Here is a 21,688-nt window from a genome sequence, read left to right on the forward strand (position 1 = left end):
TTTGGGGTCCAGTAAGGGGGTAAGGACCCGGAGTCTGTCCGCGGGGTCCACACGGTGCAGCTCGCAGGCCGTCTCAAAGGCCTCCAGGAAGTCATCCATGTCCTCCCCCTCCTTGTATGGGGCCATGATGCACTTATCAAAGCTCCGTGCAGTCCTGGGTCCTCCCTCACTCACCGCAGCCGGGGGTTCGCTGCCCTTCAATCTCGCCAGTTCCAGGTCATGCTGACGCTGTCTCTCATTCTCCTGTCTCTGTCTCTCATTCTCCTCCCGTTCACGCTGATGCTGTCTCTCTTTCTCCTCCCGTTCATGCTGACGCTGTCTCTCTTTCTCCTCCCGTTCATGCTGTCTCTGTTGTTCACGATCCTCCAGCTCTCTCAGTTTTAGCTCTTTCTCCCATTCCAGCCAATTCCGCTCCCCGGATGCCGAACGCCGCCGGGAGGATCCTCTGCTGGCCGGCGAGCTTCGCCGGGGGGACCCCCTGCTGGCCGGGGGGTTCACGGCGCCTTCGGTATTTGCTGGGCTCCTCCCCACCCTTCTCCTAGGCATAGGAAGGAGGGGTCTCGGGAAGCCCTCAGCAGCCGGCTGACCACTCCCAGCTGGGACAGACACTGGTGCCTGCGCTGCATTTGCCAGGCTGCTTCCCTGAGACACAGGGATCAGTTCATTCGCGCGATCTTCCGCCTCCAGCTGGGCAATGAGCTGTTCTTTGGTGAGCCTCCCAATGCGCAGCCGCCTCTGCTTGCATAGCTCCACCAGGTCGCTCTTAAGCCGCTTGGCATACATCTTCCTGCTGGCCACTCACCGGCCTGTGTGCTCACAGCTCCCCACAGTTCCCAGGGGGCCCCCTAGTGTGCCAGCCCTTCTCGAGGTCACCACCTCTCTGCCAGGGTCGAGCTGCAGACTCCTCCGCCCCTGGGACCACTCGCTGCGATCCCCCCGGGGGACCCTGTTACTGCAAAAGTCCTTCTCGCTGGTCACACACTCCCAGGGGTAATAACCGTCTCTCTCTTACTCTTCAGCACGCCTGGTCCCCTTCAATCCCCCTTCGTTTTACTGCTCCCCAGTTACTTACTGCAGGAAGCGCCGTCCACGGGGTGCAGTAGATCCCACCGCTGCCACCAGTTGTCACGGAGTATTGGGGGACTCAGGGCCCTGCACCCCCGGCTTCCTGCGATTCACCATGACTCTCAGCCAGCCAGTAAAGCAGAAGGTTTATTTGGATGACAGGAATACAGTCCAAGACAGGTCTGGCAGGCACAGACAACAGGGACCCCCTCAGTTAGGTCCATCTTGGGGTCCCCGGGCATTCCAGCCCAGCCCCCCTTGGGAGGTCGGAGCCATTTCTGCCCCCCAGCCCTCTCTCCCTGCCTGCTTCCAGCACTCTCCCTTCAGCGACCCCTCCCACAGCCTTTGTTCAGTTTCCTGGGCTAAGGAGTCGCCTCCCCTTCAACCCCTTCCTGGGTTCTCATGTTACACACTCAGGTATGCGCCCTCGGGCGCCCTCGGGCAGATCCCATCCTGCAATGCAGACTATCCCAGAACACTCCCCTGTCAGCATTCACAGACCACCGTGAGAACAGGCCCAGTTCGTCACACTTATTAAAGGCTTTGTTGCTTTCTGTGTAAAGCAGAAAGATTATACGTTGCTGGCTTCCTTTACTGTGTTAGGCAAGTTCAGAATTGCAAATAATTTGATACCTATTTTTGGAATAATGATGCACAACCACTGAGAAGTTAAATCAGGAATATGTTCATTAACAACTGAAGATGTGATTCAAACTGAAATAAGTTTGTGTTTACAGTTTGGCTAATATAAACATGCAAATAACCAGACAATACAAATACTCAATGCTTGAATTTCAACTAAGGGTGTTATCCTTGCTCCTTTTCCTACTGCCTCTCCCACCACTTACAGATTAGAGGGGTAGAAAGCAGGGTTTGCTTTACTTTGTACATGTACATTATACATAGCCTTGTCTAAAAGGATGCTGAACCTTATCTCTTAATTTAAATGTTTTTACATATATATGTAATTAGATGTCTTATGGATCCCTACACCTTTAATATAATTCTGCCAGATGCAGGTTAGAAGCAATTTGTTTAGCCTACTTCCACTGTTCTCCCAGACACAGAGCTAAAAGCACTTCCCCTTCGGTTTTTCAGCAACATGTTATTTTAGAAATTACAAATTAAAAGCACAGAAACCGTTGGCCTGGCAGATTACAGGATATAAGATCCAACATGCATGATTACGGTCTCTAAGACCTGTGGAGAAAAGGAAGCTTTCGGCATTTTCTGGTAAGTGAAGGGTTTTTCCCTTTGTTCCTTTGATACTTTTTATTCAACTATTCCTTTATATTACTATTTAATTTAGTCTCCTGGATTTTTAACACACTTCTTTGGTGGAAGTTGGACTTATATTTACCATTGCACTTAGACAGTCTCATTGCTCCTCATTTCCCACTTGAGTAATTATCCCTTGACAAGCACTAAGGGTCTGTGACATTTTTAACATAGCTTCCTGTACTCTCCCTGACTATTACATTAATTATATCACATATTAAACATTACATTAAGCATATGATCAAACCCCACAAGCTAGGGTGATTAAAAATAGCCGGGCTATGTTCCCTTCCACAATGGCTCCAAGATCCCTCTTGAGTGGTAACAGCTAATTTAATTCCCATCATTTTATATGTATAGTTGGGATTATGTTTTCCAATGTGCATTACTTTGCATTTATCAACATTGAATTTCATCTGCCAGTTTGTTGCCCAGTCACCCACTTTTGTGAGATCCCTTTGTAGCTCTTTGTAGTCTGCTTGGGACTTAACTATCTTGAGTAGTTTTGTATCATCTGCAAATGTTTCCACCTCACTGCTTACCCCTTTTTCCAGATCATTTATTAATATGTTGAATAGTACTGGTCCCAGTACGGACCCCTGGGAGACACAACTATTTACCTTTCTCCATTCTGATAACTGACCATTTATTACTACCCTTTGTTTCCTATTTTTTATTCAATTGCCAGTCCATGAGAGGACCTTCCCTCTTATCCCATGACAACTTACTTTACTAAGAACCTTTGGTGAGGGACCTTATCAAAGGCTTTCTGAAAATCTAAGTACACTATATCCATTGGATCCCCCTTGTCCATTTGCTTATTGATCCCCTCAAAGAATTCTAGTAGATTGACGAGGCATGATTTCCCTTTACAAAAACCACGTTGACTCTTCCCCAACAAATTCTGTTCATTTATGTGTCTGAGAATTTTGTTCTTTACTATAGTTTTAACCAGTTTGCTCAGTACTGAAGTCAGGCTTACTGGCTCGTAATTGCCTGGATTACCTCTGGAGCCCTTTTTAAAAATTGGTGTCACATTAGCTATCCTCTAGTCATTTGGTACAGAAGCTGATTTAAATGAGAGGTTACATACCACAATTCATAGTTCTGCAATTTCACATTTGAGTTCCTTCAGAACTCTTGGGTGAATACCATCTGGTCCTGGTGTTTAATTTATCAATTTGTTCCAAAACCTCCTCTAATGAAATCTCAATCTGGGACAGTTCCTCAGATTTGTCACCTAAAAAGAATGGCTTGGGTTTTGGAATCTCTCTCACAGCCGTGAAGTCCGAACCCAATAATTCATTTAGTTTCTCCACACCCTTATTGTCCTTGAGTGCTCCTTTAGCATTTTGATCGTCCAGTGGACGCACTGATTGTTTAGCAGGCTTCCTGCTTCTGATGTACTTTAAAATTTCTTGCTATTAATTTTTAAGTCTTTAGCTAGCTGTTCTTCAAATTCTTTTTTGGCCTTCCTAATTATATTTTTACACTTCATTTGCCAGAGTTTATGCTCCTTTCTGTTTTCATCACTAGGATTTACCTTCCACTTTTTAAAAGAAGCCTTTTTGCCTCTCACTCTTCTTTTACTTTGTTGTTTAGCCATGGTAGCACTTTTTTCATAGAATCATAGAATATCAGAGTTGGAAGGGACCTCAAGAGGTCATCTAGTCCAACCCCCTGCTCAAAGCAGGACCAATTCCCAGCTAAATCATCCCAGCCAGGGCTTTGTCAAGCCGGGCCTTAAAAACCTCCAAGGAAGGAGACTCCACCACCTCCCTAGGTAACGCATTCCAGTGTTTCACCACCCTCCTAGTGAAATAGTTTTTCCTGATATCCAACCTGGACCTCCCCCACCGCAACTTGAGACCATTGCTCCTTGTTCTGTCATCTGCCACCACTGAGAACAGCCGAGCTCCATCCTCTTTGGAACCCCCCTTCAGGTAGTTGAAGGCTGCTATCAAATCCCCCCTCATTCTTCTCTTCTGGAGACTAAACAATCCCAGTTCTCTCAGCCTCTCCTCATAAGTCATGTGCTCCAGACCCCTAATCATTTTTGTTGCCCTCCGCTGGACTCTTTCCAATTTTTCCACATCCTTCTTGTAGTGTGGGGCCCAAAACTGGACACAGTATTCCAGATGAGTCCTCACCAATGTCGAATAAAGGGGAACGATCACGTTCCTCGATCTGCTGGCAATGCCCCTACTTATACAGCCCAAAATGCCGTTAGCCTTCTTGGCAACAAGAGCACACTGTTGACTCATATCCAGCTTCTCGTCCACTGTGACCCCTAGGTCCTTTTCAGCAGAACTGCTACCTAGCCATTCGGTCCCTAGTCTGTAGCAGTGCATGGGATTCTTCCGTCCTAAGTGCAGGACTCTGCACTTGTCCTTGTTGAACCTCATCAGGTTTTTTTCTGCCCAATCCTCTAATTTGTCTAGGTCCCTCTGTATCCGATCCCTACCCTCTAGTGTATCTACCACGCCTCCTAGTTTAGTGTCATCTGCAAACTTGCTGAGAGTGCAGTCCACACCATCCTCCAGATCATTAATAAAGATATTAAACAAAACCGGCCCCAGGACCGACCCTTGGGGCACTCCACTTGAAACCGTCTGCCAACTAGACATGGAGCCATTGATCACTACCCGTTGAGCCCGACGATCTAGCCAGCTTTCTATCCACCTTACAGTCCATTCATCCAGCCCATACTTCTTTAACTTGGTGGCAAGAATACTGTGGGAGACAGTATCAAAAGCTTTGCTAAAGTCAAGAAATAACACATCCACTGCTTTCCCCTCATCCACAGAGCCAGTTATCTCATCATAGAAGGCAATTAGGTTAGTCAGGCACGACTTCCCCTTCGTGAATCCATGCTGACTGTTCCTGATCACTTTCCTCTCCTCTAAATGTTTCATAATTGATTCCTTGAGGACCTGCTCCATAATTTTTCCAGGGACTGAGGTGAGGCTGACTGGCCTGTAGTTCCCCGGATCCTCCTTCTTCCCTTTTTTAAAGATGGGCACTACATTAGCCTTTTTCCAGTCATCTGGGACCTCCCCCGATCGCCATGAGTTTTCAAAAATAATGGCTAATGGCTCTGCAATCTCACCCGCCAACTCCTTTAGCACCCTCGGATGCAGCGCATCCGGCCCCATGGACTTGTGCACGTCCAGTTTTTCTAAATAGTCCCGATCCACTTCTTTCTCCACAGAAGGCTGGTCACCTTCTCCCCATGCTGTACTGCCCAGTGCAGCAATCTGGGAGCTGACCTTGTGCGTGAAGACAGAGGCAAAAAAATCATTGAGTACATTAGCTTTTTCCACATCCTCGGTCACTAGGTTGCCTCCCTCATTCAGTAAGGGGCCCACACTTTCCTTGATTTTCTTCTTGTTGCTAACATACCTGAAGAAACCCTTCTTGTTACTCTTAACATCTCTTGCTAACTGCAACTCCAAGTGTGATTTTGGTTCTCTTACTATGTTTTTTAATTTGGGGTATACATTTAAGTTGAGCCTTTATTATGGTGTGTTTAAAAAGTTTCCATGCAGCTTGCAGGGATTTCACTTTTGGCACTGTACCTTTTAATTTCTGTTTAAGTAACTTCCTCATTTTTGTGTAGTTCCCCTTTCTGAAATTAAATGCTATCACGTTGGGCTGCTGTGGTGTTTTGCCCACCACAGGGATGTTAAATTTATTTATATTATGGTCACTATTATATTCACCTCTTGGATCAGATTCTGTTGTCTACTTAAGACTAAATCAAGAATTCCCTCTCCTCTTGTGGGTTCCAGGATTAGCTGCTTGATGAAGAAGTCATTTAAGGTGTCAATCATAGAATCATAGAAGATAAGAGTTGGAAGAGACCTCAGGAGGTCATCTAGTCCAACCCCCTGCTCAAAGCAGGACCAACCCCAACCAAATCATCCCAGCCAGGGCTTTGTCAAGCTGGACCATAAAAACCTCTAAGGATGGAGATTCCACCACCTCCTGAGGTAACCCATTCCAGTGCTTCACCACCCTCCCAGTGAAATAGTTTTTCCTAAAATCCACCCCAGACCTCTTCCACTGCAACTTGAGACCATTGCTCCTTATTCTGTCATCTGCCACCACTGAGAACAGCCAAGCTCCATCCTCTTTGGAACCCCCTTTCAGGTAGTTGAAGGCTGCTATCAAATCCCCCCTCACTCTTCTCTTCTGCAGACTAAATAAGCCCAGTTCCCTCAGTCACTTCTCAGAAGACATGCGCCCCAGCTCCCTAATCATTTTCATTGCCCTCCACTGGACTCTCTCCAATTTGTCCACATCCTTTCTGTAGTGGGAGGCCCAAAACTGCATGCAATACTCCAGATGTGGCCTCACCAGTGTCAAATAGGGAATAATCACTTCCCTCGATCTGCTGGCAATGCTCCTACTAATGCAGCCCAATATGCCATTGGCCTTCTTGTCAACAAGGACACACTTTTGACTCATATCCAACTTCTTGTCCACTGTATTCCCCAGGTCCTTTTCTGCAGAACTGCCACTTAGCCAGTTGGTCCCCAGCCTGTAGAAGTGCATGGGATTCTTCTGTCCTAAGTGCAGGACTCTGCACTTGTCCTTGTTGAACCTCATCAGATTTCTATTGGCCCAATCCTCCAATTTGTCTAGGTCACTCTGGACTTATTCTTATGTCAGGGCCGTCCTTAGCCATAGGCAGAACAGGCAACCGCCTAGGGCACCACGCTACCTGGGGGCACCGCTCTGCCCGGAGCCCAGACAGACAGGAAGCAGTGGAGCATTTAACAGCAGGGCTGCTGGGTCCTAGAGATAGCCGAATGCAGCACAGTCTGAGGGAGGGGATTGGCTGCTGGGGTCTGTGGGAAGGGAAGGGGAGGGGTGAGGGAAGGAACTCACCTGTGAGTGTGACTCTTTCCCCCGGCATGAGGTGAGGCAGGCTCGGCAGCTCTGGCACCAGTATCCTTTGTTGTCCCCAGGGGCCGGCTCCAGGTTTTCTGCCACCCCAAGCGGAAAAAAAAAAAATAGCCACGGCAGCACGATTGCGCCATTCCACTCTTCGGTGGCAATTGGGTGGCAGGTCCTTCGCTCCGAGAGGGACTGAGGGACCCGCCACCGAATTAGTGCGCTGCAGACCCAGACGTGCTGCCCCAATAGCGGCTGGAGTGCCGCCCTTTGGTATTGGCAGCCTCAAGAACCTGCTTCTTTAGCTGGTGCCTGGAGCCGGCCCTGTTTCCCACTTATTCTGTAGCTACATCTGTCATGCTTCCCCACTCCTTCACAATTCTGCAGTGCAATTTCCTTTGTTCCCCTTGCTTTTATCCATAATGGCTGTTCAGTAAAACCACTTTTCCCTGGCTGATGGAATTGATCTGCAAAGGGATTTATTAAATGCAGCATTTGTCAGAGCTGTTTTTTAAAAGATATTTAAACCAACTTGCTTTACTCAAAGGGAATATTTGTGCTTAGGCTTGTGCATCTAGTGTGCCTTCTTGGTGGCTAGTAAGAGGTAATAAGATCACAATTATTCCTTTGAGGTCATGGATTAGTCCAGGAAAGGAGAGACGAATTAGGTGGCCCATGCTAGGAGATTCCCTATGCATCTACCAGAGGGGTGGGAGGAGAAGAGATGGAGGGCAGGGAATAAGTCAGTTCAGCCTGCTTATGGAGCTACAGCAATAACTGCAGTTGTGTATCCAGTTGTGTATCTCCACTCTATCACTGAATTGTTTTCTTCCTAACCAGGAGTCAGATTCTATTCTATTCATGTTCTTAAAACAATGCCCATCCCTGACTTACGTGAGCCCTGGGGCCTTGACAATTTGTCCCTTATATGGACTAACCTCATTCCTTGGATTTAAGCAAGTTATGTTAAATGATCACATTAATTTACATTTTGATAAAACAGCCAAAGTTTTATGGATGGGGTAAAACATAGGAGTACTGTTAACTTTCTGTAGCACTTTATGCTCTAAAAGAAGTTGGTGCCTAACTTGCCTTAGGCTACCACTTTTTCACAGAGGCTTACAAACATGCTTTATTTGGTTATGTTGACTGAACTGTAAAACCCAGCTCAGCCCTTTGGCCCCCACACCAGTCAGCTGACTCCTGGGACAAGGGACCAGGCTGGATCAGAGGTGCTGGAACAATTTTTATAGTGGGGTGCTGAGAGTCAGTGAACCAATCTGTAAACATAGGATGGAAACCACTTCAAGCCAGGGGTGCGCATTTCAGCACCATGGGCTGGAATGCTGGTGGTGGAGGGTCTGGCTGAAGTCAGGGGACAAAGAGACTTGGCTGGGGCGGCGCATGACTACCATGATGGGGTGAGAGGCTGAAGATCCTCACAGGAGTGAGAGAAGATAGGAGCCCAAATGATTGGACAACAGTATACGATTCACATAAAATAAAATAAAAAATAGAAAAAATAATACATTTATAAAAAGTGCAAAATAAATTTAAAATAGTAATAATGCATAAAATACAAAAATATTAACAGACTTTAAAAAAGTAAAATAATAAAAACTGAAAAATAAAAGAATTGTAAAATACATAAAAAACCATAAAAGGGGAAATAAAATTAAAAGAAACTTAATATATATATATAAACAATAAAATAAAAAAGGAAATACAAGTAAAATATATTAAAAAGGTAAAAATATAACTATTAAGAAAAAACACACACACAAAAAGAAAGAAAAAAGAAGTACAATTGTAAAACCGAGGGCGAGAGTCCATGGGGCTTGTGCTCCTATATCATAGGTGAGGAGCTCTGATGTGTACCCCCGTGTCCTCCTCTCTGTCCCCCGTGTGGACAGGGCTAGATAGCAGTCTCACTCCGGCCATGCGGCCACCCCAGCCTGGGAGTGAGGGGCGGCTTCCGGACCCACAGACAAAGCCCGGGGGGAACCACTCCCATTTATACTTGCTGGACACAAGGCTCTTGCTCATGTTGTACAGGAGGCTAAGTGACCCCCCTGTTATACACTGAGCAATGAGGGCTCCCTCCGTGTGGGGCAGAGGCGAGACCCTGCGCTCCAGGGACGAGGTAGCTGGTGGACAGACCCCACCGGAGCGGGGAATGTCGGCAGGCGCCACTCTGCCTTGGACGGAGTCATCTCCACTTGAGCAAGCAAGACTCCCCGCAACCGCCAGGCACCTCTTCCATCAGTGGACGGTGACCCTGACTCCGGGAGAGACCCTAGGGAGAGCGAGAGAGAGAGGGGGTGTCCCTCGGCTGGGCCCCCTGGGGCGAGATTCAGCCCAGCCGCAGCGGGGTACACAAGGTACTAGGTGGAGAGGGGAAGGAGAGAGAGAGCCAGGCTGGAGGCCTCCGGGCTCTGCTCCCCACTCTGCACCAGCCTGAGTGGGGGGCCTCAGGGCTTTTCCCAGTGTGTACCCAGCTCACCCAACCTTGTGTCATGGGACTGGGCCAAGCCTTCGGAATGAGGGGAGAGAAAAGGGCAACGCTGCCTCTGCCCAGGCTGTGCAGGGAATCAACCCGCCCTTCTGGAACTACCTGTGGGGACCCAGCTGGGATTGTAGCTCATTGAGACTTCCAGAGCCTGGCCCCATTGCGGTCACTCCATGAGGTAGAACAGAAACACCTGCCTTTAAAATTCAACTGTATCTAGGGTGACCCCACCTGTATTTCAAGTTCCGTAATAGAGGACACTGCTGCGGGGGGAGGGGGTGAGCTCGAGGGGGTATTTTGGGGTGCTGGAGGGGTGTGTGTATACTGGGAGATGGTATTTGGGAGGTGCTGGACAGAGTATTTGGGGTGTGTAAGAGCAGGGGTGCCTCTCGGGACCGGGGGACCTCCCGCAGGCCCTCAGGGCGACCGGCAGACAGCACCCCAGGCAGGCGCTTGCTGCGCTGGTGCCTGGAGCCGCCCCTGGTTGTCCCCCATAACGTCCATTCTTCTCCCCCCCACACCCCACGGAGCACTCCCCTTTTCTCCCCCCCCAAGGAGCACCTAGGGTGACCAGACATCCCGATTTTATCAGGATTGTCCCAATATTTCCTTGTTTGTCCCGCGTCCCGACCGACATGCGGTCGGGACACTGGACAAACAAGGAAATGCCCCAGAGCCTGGAGCCCAGAAGTGCTCGCACCCCCCCCGCCCCGACTCCACCCCCTCCTCCCCCGATTGGCTCCCTCCCCGAATCCCCGCCTCTTCCCCGGGCTCACCATTCCCCCTCCCTCCGCAAGCGCTGGAGGGAGGCCCGGGAGACTCAGGGGAAGTGCGGGGCCGCGGTGAGGGAGAGTCCGGCCTGGTCCCCAGCAGGCAGGACTCAGTTGGGTGGTAGGGCGAGGAGGGGGCAGCCCATGGGGCCAGGCGGCGGCTGTTGTTGTCCCCCCCGGGCAGCGGGACTCGGGAGCAGCCACTGCTGCAGCTCCCACTGCCGCGGGGGAGGAAGCGGCCATGGCGCTCCGCAGCTGCGGCGCCTCCGAACCCCCCGAGCTGGGGCCTGCTGCGGGAACCCAGCAGCGCGCACGCTGGGCCCAGCCCCTGGCCAGTCGCGTCTGGGCTGCTGCCCAGCTGGTGCTATCACGCAGCGGCCCCGGGGTGGAGGCATCGGCAGCCCAGCCCCATTCGTTCCCCTGCGGGACCCGAGCGGGACAGGGGGGCTGGGGCCTGCTGCCCCCACTCCGGGGCCGCCGCGGGATAGCACCAGCTGGGCAGCAGCCCAGACGCGACTGGCCAGGGGCTGGGCCCAGCGTGCGCGCTGCTGGGTCCCCGCAGCAGGCCCCGGCTCGGGGGGTTCGGGGGCACCAGAGCTGCAGCCGCCGAGTGCCATGGCCGCTTCCTCCCCCCGCGGCAGTGGGAGCTACAGCAGCCGCTGCTCCCGAGTCCTGCTGCCCGGGGGGGAGAACAGCCACCGCCTGGCCCCGCGGGCCGCCCCCCTCCTCGCCCTACCACCCAACTGAGTCCTGCCTGCTCGGGACCAGGCCGGACTCTTACTCACCCCAGCCCCGCGCTTCCCCTGAGTCTCCCGGGCCTCCCTCCAGCGCTTGCGGAGGAAGGGTTTTTTTTTTTTGGCCCCGCCCCCCACGTCACCCCCCCTCTTCCCCCGCGTCCCGATATTTGTCTTGGGTTCTGGTCACCCTAGGAGCACCCTTCTCTCTCTCCTCCCCTCCGGCAGGGCTGGGTTGGTTGAGGTGTTGGGGGGGAGGGGGAGGCTAGCTGGCTGCCTGCTGAGGAATGAAAGTGAAAGTAACTCACTTCCTCGGCAGCCAGCCAGGATTGGAATGGTCACGCGTGGCTGGGCTGGGGAGAGCCAGATAGCATGTGTGAAAAATCAGGACGGGGGGTTGGGATAGGGTGAGAAGATGTCCCACTTTTATAGGGACAGTCCCAATTTTTGGGTCTTTTTCTTATATAGGCTCCTATTACCCCCCCCCCACCCCTGTCCTGATTTTTCACACTTGCTGTCTGGTCACCCTAGGTGTGGGTAATTGGTGCCTATATAAGACAAAGCCCCAAATATCGGGACTGGCCCTATAAAATCAGGAGATCTGGTCACCCTAGCTGGGGAGCGCGTCTCTCCCCCGGGCTGGCAGCGATCCATCTCATCCGGGGGGAGCTGCGCAGGGCAGGATGAGCTGCTGTGGCTCCATGGGTGCCCCGTCCCTGAGATCAGATGCTGGGCTAACTTCACCATGGTCCGTGGGGCTGGCGGTGGTGCCCATTGGCGTGTGATCGGACCTGAGGGTTTGCTGCTGCTGTTGCCACTCTGCACCCCAAGAGGTGGATTTGGGGGTCCTGCAGTTTTCCACCGATCTCCTCCTCTACTGCAGCTGTTGGACCAGCAGGCTGGGGGGTGAGCCAAGCATGAAAGCAGTACTGTGTTGCCATTTAGATTGTCATTTAACAACTTTGTTTGCCAAAAATGCTTGCTAACAATCCCTGAATTCAATTTCAATATATTTTTTTAAATCAATATCTTAGCCAAAAACAGAAAATTAAGTTGTTGACAATTATTTGTGACAAGTTTGGTTTGGGGCAGGGCGTGGGCCAGTTTTCATCAGAGAAACAAAAAACATTGACCGACTTTCCTATAGCCTGTTACTGCTAAATAGAGCCTCCGACAACTGTAATATCTCATCCCCTTACTAGTGTACAGAGCAGGGATCGGCAACCTACTGCACACGTGCCAAAGGTGGCACACAAGCTGGTTTTTGATGGCACGCCGCAGCGGGCTGAGCGGCTCAGCCCACCGCCGCTCTGGGGTTCCGGCTGCTGCCCCATTGCCAGCCGGGGTCCCAGCCGCCGGCCCCACTCAGCGCCTGCTGCTGGCCTGGGAACCCCCAAGGAACCCCAGGCTGGTAACGGGCTGAGCAGGCCGGCGGCTGAGACCCCGTCTGAGCCACTCAACCCGCTGCCGGCCTGGGGTTCCATTCACTCAGCCGGCAGCGGACTGAGCGGGGCCGGTGGGTGGCTGAGCGGGGCCGGCGGCAGGCTGAGCGGGGCCGGCGGCAGGCTGAGCGGGGCCGGCAGCTGGGACCCCGACTGGCAAGGGGCCGGCAGCCGGAACCCCAGAGCAGCAGCAGGCTGAGTGCTGCCGGCACCCCAGACTGGCAACGGACTGAGCCACTCAGCCCCCCGCCGGTCCCGCTCAGCCCACCAGCGGCCCGCTCAGCCTGCTGCCGGCTGAGTGAATGGAATCCCAGACCGGCAGTGGGTTGAGTAGGGCCAGTAGCTGGACCCCAGACCGGCAGTGGGCTGAGCGGGGCTGGTGTCTGGAACCCCAGACAAGGATCCCAGGCAAGGATCACACTAAATTGATAAGATCTGCATTTTAATTTGATTTTGAATGGAGCTTCTTAAATATTTTAAAAACCTTATTTACTTTAAATACAACAATAGTTTATTTATATAATATAGACATAGAGAGAGACCTTCCACAAATGTTAAAATGTATTACTGGCATGGGAAACCTTAAATGACAGTGAACTTGGCACACCACTTCTGAAAGGTTGCCGATCCCTGGTATAGTGTGACCATATGTTGTACTAAGATTCTCTTGCTTTTTTTCCCAGTGAGTCAGTATAGCTTTTGCCAGCCCAGAGGTTGGGCAGCCAATGTCTTACATTTTCACAATGTTTTGTCCAACTTTCATAAAGTAAATACATGGTTAATAGGAGTTAAAAAGGCCAGGGACACTTCCTTGTGACGAATCTGTGTAGCAGATCATGCTAGAGCTGTGAAAATGTCCGTTTTTTATGGAACTTTAGAGGCAGTGATTTATCATGTATTTCTGGCAGTGCCCAAAATGTGCTGCTATTGCTAATGTCTTTCCAAACAAAAATGAGGCACAATAGGACTTCTGTAACATTTCTGTGCTACCTTAATCTAGATGAGATGATTCTGTGCTGACTTCATTTTGGTCACTTTGTGCTTTACCTAGGAGTAAAACTAGGGGTTATATTTCCCCACTGCTTGGAAACCCAGCTTATTAAACTGGATAATGCCATTGATCTATTTACAGTAGAAGGTTGATATAGAGTTGTAACTAACATTAAGACTGATGCCCACTCTACATTTAAAACTAAAAAGTGGCTTTGTAAAAATGACCTGGGTTTCCAACTCTATTGTGTCTCAGTCAGGGCGGAGCGCCTTGTGAGGTGTCTTCACACTAGCTCAAGGTCACAGCGCAAGAACCTAGAGAGCCTCCTGAAGCACGGTGATAGTTTTGATTTAAATGGACTTGAACTGTACGAAGAATTGAGGACACTGTCATCGGTGTTGCCACATGCAAAATCAGTGATGGACATTGTACAGTTGATTCATACCAGCAAACTTGTTGACATATATCCTAATGTGTACGTTGCCACTCGTATTCTACCGACAATTCCTGTACCAGTCGCATCAGGAGAACGGAGTTTCTCAAAACTAAAGCTCATTAAAAACTATCTCCGTTCTACAATGAGTCAGGAACACTTGACTGGTCTTGCTATTCCTGCAATCGAACAAGACATCACTTTGTCTTTGTCATACAATGACATTATTACTGCTTTTGCAGCCAAAAAAAGCCAGAAAGATCGCTTTTAATTCAAAACAACTCCTTGTTTCAATACCTCTTCATATCAATTTCCAATAAAATGTTGACAAATTAAAACAATTATATTATTTGCATCGTTCTGTCAAATCAGAATTTTTTCTATAGCGCTACTTCTTTAGTGCTAGTCCATCAGCATTACAGTGTGCTTAATTAAGTTAAACTGGGTTTAATCACATGCATGTGGCAAGTTTTCCAATCCTGTAAGCTTATGTTTGTGTTGTTAAGAGCAAGTCAGGCACAGGGGCACCAGTTTAATAATCCCGCCTAGGGCACCATAAATCCTAAGGACGGCCCTATGTAGCTCTCCCTCCAGCTTAGTGTCATCCGCGAACTTGCTGAGGGTGCAATCCATCTGTGACTTTGCACTCTATATGATTTTATGAAAATATGCTAATGTAACTGGAATATGCTTTATGCAAAAGGTTTTTTGTAAGGTATCATTACAAAGCTTATAATTTACTAAATGTAATTATTCTTTTTGTATAAATGTACCACCCTTGTATCTAAAACTAGAAATATAAAATGTAACTTTGAGGGCCTATTGTAATTATGCAAAGTGTGGGCCATGAATGGTGATTTGGAATCTTGATGACTTCCATTAACCAGGACAATTGACTGCAGATGGCTTTGTTTTACCTGTAAGCTTTTCTGTATACATGTGTGCTGGCAAGTGGGTAATGAAGTCTTACAGTGACATGTGATCATGTCACCTGAACTGAAATTCATCTTTAACCTGGTGTCTTTCCATTGAGAAGGAAGGGGTGGGAACCCAGAGAGGGACAAAGAATTCGCACCTTATGCAAAAGATATATAAATGTGTGGAACAGAACAAAAGAGGGCAGCCATTATGAGGAATTCCCTAGCTATCACCTGAGCTGGAACAAGGACTGTACCAGGGGGAAGGACTGTGCCTAGACTAGGAAGGTGTCCAGTCTGTGAAAGAAACGTATTAAAACATCTCTTAGGGTGAGATTTTATCTGTACTTAATTGTATTACTGTATTAGGCTTAGATTTGTGTGTTTTATTTTATTTTACTTGGTAATTCACTTTATTCTGTCTGTTACTACTTGAAACCTCTTAAATCCTACTTTTTGTATTTAATAAAATTACTTTTTACTTATTAATTAACCCAGACTATGTATTAATACTTGGGGGGGGGGCAAACAGCTGTACATACCTCTCTATCAGTGTTATAGAGGGTGAACAATTTATGAGTTTACCCTGTATAAGCTTTATACAGGGTAAAACAGATTTATTTGGGTTTAGACCCCATTGGGAGTTGGGCATCTGAGTCTTAAAATCAAGAACACTTCTGAAAACTGCTTTCAGTTAAGTCTGCAGCTGTGGGGCAAGTAATTCAGAGTCTGGGTCTGTGTTGGAGCAGATGGGCGTGTCTGGCTCAGCAAGACAGGGTGCTGGGGTCCCGAGCTGGCAGGGAAAGCAGGGGCAAAAGTAGTCTTGGCAGATCACTTTGCAGCTCCCAAGGGGGTTTCTGTAATTCAACCCGTCACACCAGCCCATCATCTAGATCATTAATGAAGATGTTGAACAAAACAAGCCGCTTGATACTGGCTGCCAACTAGACATCGAGCCATTGATCACTATCCGATGAGCCTGACAATCTAGACAGCTTTCTATCCATCTTATAGTCCATTCATCCAATACATACTTCTTTAACTTGTTGGCAAGAATACTGTGGGAGACTGTATCAAAAGCTTTGCTAAAGTCAAGGTATATCATGTCCACCGCTTTCCCCACATCCACAGAGACAGTTATCTCATCATAGAAGGCAATCAGGTTGGTCAGGCATGACTTGCCCTTGGTGAATCCATGTTGACTGTTCCTGATCACCTTCCTCTCCTCCAAGTGCTTCAAAATGGATTCCTTGAGGACCTGCTCCATGATTTTTCTGGGGACTGAGGTGAGGCTGACCAGTCTGTAGTTCCCCGGATTCTCCTTCTTCCCTTTTTCAATTATGGGCACTATATTTTCCTTTTTCCAATCAAGAAACTTTATCTCTGCATCCCGTCCTGAGGTGACATGTACCCAGTCAATATAGGGATATTTGAAATCCCCCATTATTATTGAGTTTTAAAATTTTATAGCCTCTCTAATGTCCCTGAGCATTTCTCAGTCACTAGCTCCATCTTGGTCAGGTGATCGGTAGTATATCCTCTGACAGGGTCAGGCCAGATAGCTACAGGAGAGTGATAGAAGGTAGATATATTAGCCCCTGATTAAGCAGCTCCCTTTTCCCTGAGTAAGATAATGGGCTGTTCCAGAACAATCAGGAAGTTGCTGGAACCAATTAAGGCAGGCTAATTAGGACACCTGGAGCCAATTAAGAAACTACTAGACTCAATTAGGACAGGCAGGCTAATCAGGGCACCTGGTTTTAAAAGGACCTCACTTCAGTTAGTGAGGTGCATATGAGGAACTGGGAGCACGAGGTGCACAAAAAGCTGAGAGTGAGTAGGCGTACTGCTGGAGGACTGAGAAGTACAAGTGTTATCAGACATCAGGAGGAAGGTCCTGTGGTGAGGGCAAAGAAGGTATTGGGAAGAGGCCATGGGGAAGTAGCCCAGGAAGTTGTAGCTGTCACACAGCTGTTACAGGAGACACTATAGACAGCTGCAATCCACAGGGCCCTGTGCTGGAACCTGGAGTAGAGGGCGGGCCCGGGTTCCCCCCATCCCCTCTACTCCCTATTTGATTTAAGAGGAAGTGATCTGGTCTGTGGGTCCCACCAGTGGGGAAGGTCTCTGGCCTGTCCCTCGACCCATTAGGTGGGGGACAGCAGAGACTGCGGAGATTGTTCTTCTCCTTTTCCCCATGCTGGCCAGTGATGAGGTTTGCCAGGTCAATGGCAGGTTTGTGCCACTAACAAAAGGAGCCAAACTGAGGACTGCCATGAACCTCTGAAGTGAGCAAATCAGCCAGAGAGCGCAGAACCCACCAAGGCAGAGGAGGAATTTTATCACAACCCCTACTGCTATATTCCTATTATTCAAGCATGCAATTACTATCCATAGAGATTATATGGTACAGTTTGGTTCCTTTAAGATTATTACTTCATTTGGTTCTACGCTTTCTTTCACATGTACTGCCACTCCCCCACCAGCATGACCTGTTCTGTCCTTCCGATATATTTTGTACCCTGGTATTACTGTGTCCCATTGATTATCCTCATTCCACTAAGTTTCTGTGATGCCTATGATATCAATATCCTGATTTAATACGAGGCACTCTAGTTCACCCATCTTATTATTTAGACTTCTAGCATTTGTATATAAGCACTTTAAGAACTTGTCACTTTTTAGCTGTCTGCCATTACATGCTGTAATTGAATGGGATTCTTTTTCATTTGAGTATCAAAGGGGTAGCCATGTTAGTCTGGATCTGTAAAATCAGCAAAGAGTCCTGTGGCACCTTATAGACTAACAGACGTATAGGAGCATGAGCTTTCGTGGGTGAATACCCACTTCTTTGGATGCATCCGAAGAAGTGGGTATTCACCCACGAAAGCTCGTGCTCCTATACGTCTGTTAGTCTATAAGGTGCCACAGGACTCTTTGCTGCTTTTTCATTTGACTGTTTCTCATCAGATACTACCCATATTTTGTAAAAAGCAACAGAGGGTCTTGTGGCACCTTTAAGACTAACAGAAGGATTGGGAGCATAAGCTTTCGTGGGTAAGAACCGAACCTCACTTCTTCATATGCAAGACATATTGCATCTGAAGAAGTGAGGTTCTTACCCACGAAAGCTTATGCTCCCAATGCTTCTGTTAGTCTTAAAGGTGCCACAAGACCCTCTGTTGCTTTTTACAGATTCAGATTAACACGGCTTCCCCTCTGATACTTGTACCCATATTTTATTATCTTCCATCCTCTCCTCCTTACTAGGACATATAGAGTCTCCATTAATAGATCCTTCCCTAAGGGATGTCTCTGTCCGAACCATGTGCTCCTCCGCACCTGTCGGCTTTCCCCAGCCCTTAGTTTAAAAACTGTTCAACGACCTTTTTAATTTTAAGTGCCAGCAATCTGGTTCCATTTTGGTTTAGATGGAGCCCATCCTTCCTGTATAGGCTCCCCCTTTCCCAAAAGTTTCCCCAGTTCCTAATAAATCTAATCCCCTCCTCCCTACACCATTGTCTCATCTGTGCATTGAGACCCTGCAGTTCTGCCTGCCTAACTGGCCCTGCACATGGATGCTACCAGAGAATGCTACCATGGAAGTCCTGGACTTCAATCTCTTGCCTAGCAGTCTATATTTGACCTCCAGGACCTCTCTCCTATCCTTCCCTATGTCATTGGTACCTACATGTACCATGACCACCGGCTCCTCCCCAGCACTACACATAAGTCTATCTTGATGTCTCCACATCTAGATCCGCAACCTTTACACCAGGCAGGCAAGTCACCATGTGGTTCTCCCTGTCATTGCAAATCCAGCTATCTATGTTTCTAATGATAAAATTACCACTACTAATACCTGTCTCTTCCTAATAACTGCAGTTCCCTCCCCCAGATAACACGACATCATCTGGAATCATAAAATCATAGAATATCAGGGTTGGAAAGGACCACAGGAGATCATCTATTCCAATCTCCTGCTCAAAGCAGGACCAATCCTCCACTAAGTCATCCCAGCCAGGGTTTTGTCAAGACTGATCTCTGGCTGAAGGGGGGAGACTTGTGGCCACGGTGGAGCAGCAGGGGATCTCAGGGCTCTGGCTGTGGGGGTGGGGTGGGCAGAAGGGGTTGAGCTGGGGGCTAGCTTCCCCTAAGGGGGGCTCCACCCGCCATCCATATTTATGACTGTTAGACCTCCATCTTGGGGTCAGATTGAACAAGAATTGGTATACTCTCTCTCCCTTTCAGGCACTGTAGAACTGAATTATTACAGATTTTTTTGGCTCCAGAGCTATCATAATCATGGCTGCGAGCAAACTTGGTCAAACCTGGCTAGAAAGCTCTGCTTCCGTGCATTCTTCCATGTAGAGGTGAATGATCCCATTGAGCAATCCCATCCTTAAAATTGGTGGTAAAACCTTGAGTGAAGGGATTGGATAGTGAGAGGAATTATCAGTGTGTTGCACGTAATTGAGAATGATATATTTAAACCATTTGTGGATCTTCAGCAACAGTTTGGCTTGCCCTGCTCTGGAGCATGGAAATATCTCCAATGAAAGCATTTACTTACAAATGTATTTGGACTGGATGCAGTGAGAGATCCAGGACTTCCAGAACTTTTATTATTTTGGAAGAAACGTCCTGGATTGACTTGGCCAGCAGTATCATCACTGGGTCTCAGAGCCAGGACTCTGCCTGAGTAGGAATTGCTATTTCAGCCCTGTAGCACAAGCTTCGTGAACCTGAGTCGGTTGACCTGGGCTCTGAGATTTGCTGCCGCAGGGCTTTTTGCAGTTTCGATGTACCCTCTGAGTGCTACAATACTAACATAGTAATAATTAATACACTTTCTTTTAGCACGAAGAGAGTAGTGGTGACTGTTTCCTTTCTATCAATGTATCAAGAAGGACCTCTGGCCCTAATTTCATCCTCTTCCGGCAGGCAGGGTCCAATCTGCTACAGGCTGAAAAAGCCTTGTTTCAGGATAGAAGGACTTCAGTAGGGCTACTCATGTGCTCAAAATTGAGCATGTGCTTAATTGCTTTGCTGGATCAGGGCCAGAACGCTCAGCAGCTTGCAGGACTGATCTTATAAACCAGGTAGCAAAAATCCTTTCTGTGCCTAAACGTGCATGGATCAATAAGTTTTGCCATTTACCAGACAGGGACATTTTGTGGTCTTTGAGATCAGTTTCTTTGAAAATGTTGGTAAGGGTGTTTGAAATGACAAAGTGGGAGAATGATTTTAAAACTCATTATGTGAGAAGAATCTAACAGGAATCTAATAGATCTAGCACATCACCAGCACTAAAGCTGATTGTGGATTACACAGACACACCTTAGACTTTTTCTGTTGGCTCGTTCTGTTATTCCCTCTTCTACAACATTCTTCTCCCACATTCCTAGGTAAGAGATGGTCTGACATATCAAAGCATGCTGCATGATGGCCTTCTTTTGTATCTCAGTGGTGAAGCATGCTTGGATTTTGAAGAAGAAGTGAACCTCATTTTCAGATGCTTCTCAGATATCTAGAGGGAGAGTAGTAATTCATGCAGTAAAATCAATGCTAGACTGAAGACCCAAGTGGGAATATACCTGCTGCTGACCAATCAGAATTTGGTTTGGGTTTTTTCTTCAGATCCACGAGAAGGAGGAGGAAGAGCTCAATGAGAAGAGTGAAAATGACTCTGGTATTAATGAGGAGCCTCTACTTACAGCAGATCAGGTACATGAACCTTCCTCAGTTTTTGCCCTGACCTTTCCTCTCTCTGAAAGGAGAGAAATTCTGACAAGAAATTTTCCTTGCACCAAATCTCACCCCTATCAAGGTCACCTTTGCTATGGTAAGAGACAGATCCTCCCTTATGCTAAGCACAACAGCCCCTTCCCTCACTAAGCAAGTTAGCCACAAAGAACCGCCCACAAAGCAATAGTGGGAAGTCAGCATACTAAGAAACCTAAGAATCACTAATGCCCTTCTCTTCTGAGTGAAAGGGGAGACTGTCCTAATATAAACCACCATTTAGCCTTTGGCTTTATAGGAAAATGCAATTATTTGTAAATAAACATCAAGAAATGTTTCTGTTCAAAGGAGGGAGGGGCAGTGCAATCAGCACTATTCTTTACTATGAAGTTAGACCTGAAGTCCTAACTTGAGCAGAGCTCCCATTAACTTCAAATAGGACTTAACTAGAAGTTCTGCCTGATTGGGGTCTCCAGGATGGAGCCCTTAATACAGTATACAGCTACATTTTTACTTGTATGGATGGCAATGAAGTTGAGTCTGTCAGCAAAATGGCAAAACTTAACCCAAGTAGAATATCTCTTTGTTGCACTCATGAATTTCTATCAATGATGCATTATAAAGCAACAATAGCAGGATCATGCTGCTGCTGCTCACTCAGTAATCAAAATGGCCTTTTCTGCAATTATCGTATTCAGCAGATCAGAAAGTACAGTAGTCTTGGTAAAGGGCTGAGGGAAGGGTGACTGTCTCTTTACTGTAAGATACTTGTGCTCTCCTTCACATCAGGGAAAGGCAAAAGTCCTCACTGTAAATGCTACCATGTAATTGAATAACAGTCCCATTACACAAGGATAGGCCCAGTCCCTCATCAATGTCTCGGTGTAATTCCTGGTGCCACAAGT

The 21,688-nt window shown here is 48.0% G+C and overlaps 1 protein-coding gene across 4 annotated transcripts in view; it reads left to right on the plus strand.

Moving 5' to 3' along the window:
* Positions 1–21,688, plus strand: part of FEZ1 (fasciculation and elongation protein zeta 1) — a 157,164-nt gene that overhangs the window by 57,920 nt on the left and 77,556 nt on the right. For 3 of the 4 annotated variants that reach the window (XM_054005452.1, XM_054005450.1, XM_054005451.1), the window contains exon 4: positions 20,679–20,765. The exons of the other annotated variant lie outside the window; for it this stretch is intronic. In XM_054005452.1, the coding sequence (XP_053861427.1) occupies positions 20,679–20,765 (87 nt within the window). The remainder of the gene's footprint in view (positions 1–20,678; positions 20,766–21,688) is intronic. 4 annotated transcript variants of the gene reach the window in all.

The sequence above is a fragment of the Malaclemys terrapin genome, chromosome 15 (genome assembly GCF_027887155.1).
Source record: "Malaclemys terrapin pileata isolate rMalTer1 chromosome 15, rMalTer1.hap1, whole genome shotgun sequence".
Taxonomy (NCBI): Eukaryota; Metazoa; Chordata; order Testudines; family Emydidae; genus Malaclemys; species Malaclemys terrapin.